This window comes from Opisthocomus hoazin, chromosome 14 (assembly GCF_030867145.1).
Source record: "Opisthocomus hoazin isolate bOpiHoa1 chromosome 14, bOpiHoa1.hap1, whole genome shotgun sequence".
In the NCBI taxonomy this organism is placed as follows: Eukaryota; Metazoa; Chordata; class Aves; order Opisthocomiformes; family Opisthocomidae; genus Opisthocomus; species Opisthocomus hoazin.
The window spans coordinates 12,457,627-12,463,379 of record NC_134427.1 but is presented as its reverse complement, the minus strand read 5'-3'; the positions used below and the strand labels follow the sequence as shown (position 1 = coordinate 12,463,379).

General features: G+C 60.4%; 1 protein-coding gene across 1 annotated transcript; it reads left to right on the top strand.

The window, feature by feature from the left end:
- The first annotated feature begins 963 nt into the window (after positions 1–963).
- On the top strand, positions 964–3,000 carry LOC104334468 (SRY-box transcription factor 2). The gene has a single exon (XM_075435521.1). It carries the CDS (start codon positions 1,234–1,236, stop codon positions 2,188–2,190), a length of 957 nt encoding a protein of 318 aa, XP_075291636.1. The 5' UTR covers positions 964–1,233; the 3' UTR covers positions 2,191–3,000.
- The last annotated feature ends 2,753 nt before the right edge of the window (positions 3,001–5,753 follow it).

The following is a 5,753-nucleotide window of genomic DNA, read 5'->3' as shown; positions in this document are numbered from 1 at the left end:
CCCCAGGCGGAGCGAGGAAGAGCCGGGCCGGGGCAGCGCGTCCCGCCTGCCCCCCGCCCGCAGCGCTCTGCCCGCCGTGCTGCCGGCGCTGCCCGAGCAGGTGCGGGTGTCCGTGCCTCTGGGGAAGGAAGGGAGGAACGAAGGGAGGAAAGATGGAAGGGGAGGGAAGGGACGGGAAGGGAAGCTCATGATTGACAGCTCCAGTGAGCTCCGTTCCGCTCGCACATCCTCTGCCAAAGTTTTCTTTCGCACGGAGGGAACTTTGCTGTTGCCATGAAACTCGGGAGCTTTGCAAGCGCCGCCGTCGTCGTCCCCCCCACCCCTCTTTGGGCAGCCGAGTGGAAAAACTCAAGCGGCACCGGGATGGGCGCAGGTGGGGACGGCCGGGAGCGCACCGCCGGCAGCCGGCCCGGCCCCGCTCGCCCCCGCACCGCCGCGGGCAGCCCCGCTCCCACGGGACGGGGAGAGTGCCCGGCGGCCGCGCCCGGCCCCGGCGGGGCAGCGCGGGTTCTCCCCCCGGTGCGGGCTCAGAAGTGGCAGGGTTCAGCCCGCCCGCCCCCGCTTCCCCGGCTCGCTCCGTCCCAGGCAGCTCCTCCGCGCTCGGCGCTGCGCCCACCCGGGAGCCCCGGAGCTCTTTGTCCCCGACTCCCCCCCGCAGCGGCGGGAGCCCCGCCGACCCCACCGCGCCGCGCAGCCCCGGCGCTGCCCCGTCCGCCGCTGGGGCCGCCAGCGCGGGGCCGCGGGCTGCGCGGTGGCGGCGCCGGGGGGGGGTTGGAGGGGGTAGGGGGTTCCGGCACCGGCAGCCCCCAAACGCCAACTTTTTGGCTCCCTCCCCCCACCCCCAGCTGGTCAGTGACCGGCGTCGGGGCTGTCGGGAACCGCTCGCTGATTGGCTGCCGCCCGCTCATTTATAGCCCGTCAATCAAATGCCCCCGGGATTGGTGTGCGCGTCGCTTGGCGCTGCCTGCGGGATCTGCTCCGCGCGCGCGGCCGCACCACCACCATCATCTCCATCATCATCATCACCACCACCACCTCCTCCACCACCTCCTCGGGGAGCGGCGCCTCCGCCCGCCAGGCAGAAAAACTTCCTCCAACGGCAGCAGCCACCCAGGCAGGTCCTTTCCCCTTCTTTTTTTTTTCTTTTAATTTTATTTTTTTTTTTTAACTTCCTCTGCCCTATCCGGTGCCCGCCTGCCCGCCGCCCTGGCGCACCTTTTGCCGGCTCCAGCCATGTACAGTATGCTGGAGACTGAGATCAAGGCGCCGCAGCCCACGCCGGGCAGCGCCGGGGGCAACCCGGCTCCGGGGAGCAACGGCAAAGGCGGCGGGGGCGGCGGGGCCAGCAACGGAGCGGGAGCGGGCTCGGACCAGGACCGGGTGAAGCGCCCCATGAACGCCTTCATGGTGTGGTCGCGGGGCCAGCGGCGGAAGATGGCCCAGGAGAACCCCAAGATGCACAACTCGGAGATCAGCAAGCGCCTCGGGGCCGACTGGAAGCTGCTGAGCGACGCCGAGAAGCGGCCCTTCATCGACGAGGCCAAGCGGCTGCGGGCCGTGCACATGAAGGAGTATCCGGATTACAAATACCGGCCCCGGAGGAAGACCAAGACCTTGCTGAAGAAGGACAAATACTCGCTGCCCAGCAATCTGCTGGCCCCGGGGGGGGGCAACGCGGTGAGCAGCCCCGTCGGGGTGGGGCAGAGGATTGACACTTACGCCCACATGAACGGCTGGACCAACGGGGCTTACTCCCTGATGCAAGACCAGCTGGGCTACAGCCAGCACCCGGGCATGAACAGCCCGCAGCTGCAGCAGATGCACCGCTACGACATGACGGGCCTGCAGTACAGCCCCATGATGTCCACGGCCCAGACCTACATGAACGCCGCCTCCACCTACAGCATGTCCCCCGCCGCCTACGGCCAGCAGCCCTCCACCGCCATGAGCCTGGGCTCCATGGGCTCCGTGGTGAAATCCGAGCCCAGCTCGCCGCCTCCCGCCATCGCTTCCCACTCGCAGAGGGCCTGCCTGGGAGACCTGCGGGATATGATCAGCATGTACCTGCCCCCGGGGGGGGATGCCACAGACCCTTCCTCCCTGCAGGGCAGCAGGTTGCACAGCGTCCACCAGCACTACCAGAGTGCCGGGACTGGCGTGAACGGCACCGTACCGCTAACTCACATATAAACTTGGCTGCTCCGGACGGCTCCCCGGCTTGATCCCTAACCCCACCACCGCTGCCTGGCTACACCGGGACGTACGGCAGCGTTGCTCGGCTTAGCAGACTTAATACTAACTTTGGAGAAATTTTAAAAAGGAAATCCGTTAGTTGTGTCCTTTTTTTTTTTTTTTTGTACAGAAAAAAGTATTTGAGCAAGCTGTTACTTCAGTAGATCACAACTCCTGCCTCCTAGAAGCCGCTGTGAAGTTTTTAAACCACGGCATCTTCTTTCTTGGTTTCTGCTAGCTCGGGCGCTGTTTTATTCGCTTAAAAGTTTTTAAGAGATCTTGCATCTTCCAGTTTGATTTCTAGCGTTGCAATGGGAAAAAAACCCAGGGGGCTTTTGTTTTTAAAGTCGGTTGTTCACATTATCGTTGTTTTTTCTAAAGTGTTTTATTCTTCCCACCTTGTCGAGCCTCGCTGGGTTTCTACCCACGATCTGTAGCTTTCACGACTTTTTAACTTTAGGGTTTTGTTCCTTAAAAAAAAAAGGGAGGTGGGAGAGAGCTGTGCGGGTCGCAAACACATTTCTTTTATTTATAGTAAGTTGTGTGTCTTGGTTTTTCTTAAGCTGTAAACTTATGTAAATTGGTTTGTGAATTTTACTGTGAACCATGTTTTGACATATCAGATGAAGAAACGTTTTAGTTTTGTTTACAGGATTTCTTACCCCCCCCCCTCAAAAAAACAAAAAAAACTCATTGAAATGCTCCTTCCCTCTCCCTGGTCCTCGTTTGCTTCCTTCCTCCCAACGAAGAGAGATCAATAAATTTTCTATCGGGCACGTCGGCAGTCTCCGGGCGGTTTGTGCGGGGCGGGGAGCGGGGGCCGCGGGGCTCCCTGCGGGGCTGCCCGCGTTGGCCGCGGTACCGCCGCCCGGGCCGGGAGCCCCGGAGCCGCCCCCGCTTCTCGGCCGGGTTCCTGCGGCTGCCGCGCCGTGCTGTGTTTTGGTTGCGGGAGGGGGACGTGGGGGGGGGTGTGCGGTAGCGTGGAGCGCTCCTTGGAGTTTTGTTCTAACGAAAAGCGGGGCTCGGGCCGGGAAAGCGTCGCTGCGGTGCGGAGCTGCTGCTCCCCCAGCCGCCGGCCACTTGTTGCCTCCCCGCCCGGCTGGGTTCCCGCGGCCGACGGGGAGGGAAGGGGGTTCCGTGTGTGTGCACCTCCTTCATTGGCGCGGAGGATTTGCCTAGAAACCCGAGCTCATCCGAAGTGTTTACAAAAGTAAAACCCGTTGGGGAACTCTTAATTAGACTCTATTAAAAATGAATGGTTACAGGAGGATGGTTCCCATGAATGGTTCCCAGAGGAAATTAATAATTCAACTTTTCAATATGTTGGAGTGTATCTTTAGCCTGGACAACTTTTCTTTCCTTTTTTTTCTCATTTTTTTTGTAGGAGTCTGCGTTATTCCTGGCTGTATTTCCGCGGGCGCTGCGGCACAGCCCCGAGCTGCAACCTCCGCCGAGCCCCGGGGCCGCCGGCCGAGCGGGAGACCCGCTAATCCCTCCCCTGCTCGGCGGCAGAAGTCGTGTTCCCGGCCGACCCCCCGAGCCTGCCCGCGGCTCCGAGCGGCTCCGAGCGGCGGGGCCGCGGCCCGGGCTCGGAGCTGACCCTCCCGGCTCGGTGCTGGCCCGGCCGGGCGGCCGCTCCGCAGCCGGCGCGCCCTGGCAGCCGTCCGGTGCCTGTCGCAGCACCCCCCGCCCCCGAGCCGGTGCCTGTCCTTGCCTCGCCTGACCTGCTCGCTGTCCGTCTTAGCCCGGAGGGACAGGGAGCGGGACGGGAGGGGGCTTTTGCTGTTCGGCTCGGTTCTGGTTACAGGGGCCTGCTCTGCTCGCGGTTCCGGGGTGGTGGGAGCCGCTTTCCCTCCCCGCTGCTCCCCGCCCGGCCGCTGCCCACCCTCCGGGGCCCTGCGCTGCCTCCCGGTCCCGCAGCGTGGATGCCCCGGCGGCCGCTGCCTTGTTCTCCGCCAGGAAGCAGGTCCAGGCTGGGCCGGGGCGAGAGGCAAATCGATGATGTTCTCCACAGAGAGCCTCCTTCTCTGGTGCAGGGTGCCCGGCTCCTGGCCGCCCGGGGAACGGGGAGTGCCAGGAGCAGCCGCTGCAGCTCCTCAACCCGGGGGAGACCCGGGGCCACGCACACTGCCCTCTGCATGGACCAGGCCCTGGGGCCGGCTGGCCTCTGGTCCGGCTGGTAAGCCCCTGGCTGCCCCTTTGCTCAGGAACAGCCATGCCGGAGTTGGGGGTAATCACTTTACAAATGAACACCCAGCGTGTTTAATAACCTCAGCTCAACTCCTTCCGTAACGTTCCTGGTGAAACCTGGCAAGCCTGTAGTCTTGCTTCTCACTGTTTGCGCTGCTACCCTTCGGGTAGGAGCATTCCTGTTGGCAGCTCGGCGAGGAGACGCAGTCCCATAACGCGGAGGTCCGAGAGAAGGTGTTGAGATCAGTGGTGTCTGCAGGGTACACGGTGATAGGCAGGGGGGACAGCAGCAGGTCCCCTTTCATCTCAGCTGGGGATCACTCTGGTCCCCGGTGCTCTCCAGAGCAGGCAGTGCGAGGACAGCTCTGGGAGGGGAAGCGGGATGAGCCTGTTCCCAGGAACAGGCCTCCCTCAGCCTTCCCAGACAGGTGTGTGGTGCGAGTCTGACAAAAAAGCGAGGGCTCCTGAGCAGGTGAGCTGCTGCCGGCATCGGAATTGTGTTTGGCATCTTCAGAGTTGAATTGCAGCTGCGTCATTAGAAGTAGTTATTCTCTTTGTCTGAGTTGTTTGGAAGGAGAATTCTGTGCCATGAAAGGGGAGAAACGCCATTCTTAAAGGTTTACAGTATTTAAGTTCAAGTTATCCTCCTCGTTTGCCGTAAGTCAGGGCATGAGTAAAGTTGGTGAGCAAGTCCCTGAGGGGTCACAGAGAGATGCCTCCATATAAACTACCTTGTTCTCTCTGAAAGCTCATCTCCGTAGTATTGGCTTGTTGATGCTTTTCCTGAGATACTGGTTTTCAGACACCCAGACAAAATCCTCCATGCAGTTTTCAGCTTCCTGGGGCTGAACTTTATCCTGAAGCTCATGAACTGTGGGCAGAGCTCGTGGAAAGGGTTGTGAACAGGCACACGCCACTGGACGGGGAGAGACCCACTGCAAGCCGAAAGTGATGAATCCAGCCTTTTACAAATACAGATACAGCCTTTTCTTCTCCAAACACGAGGGTATTTTCCATCAGAGAGCCAGCAGCGTAGAAGGAGGCACTGCCTGAAATAAAACTTTTTTCAAAGATCACTGTTACATCCTTTGCTTGGACTCAAGAAATCTGCCTTGAGAACAAATGCAGAAACAAGTTTCCTATAGAATTAATGAAGGTATGTTTTAATTGTACTGAACTCAGTTTTTAAATTTTCAGCCTATTCTGGACATAGACGTATATCCTGCTCGCATGAAATCTACAATCTGAGCAATGCCTGTGCAGGATTTCATACTCCTGCTTGTGTGGGAGGGATTGGAATCGAGCCGTTACATTCTCGCAGAGAGCAGGTG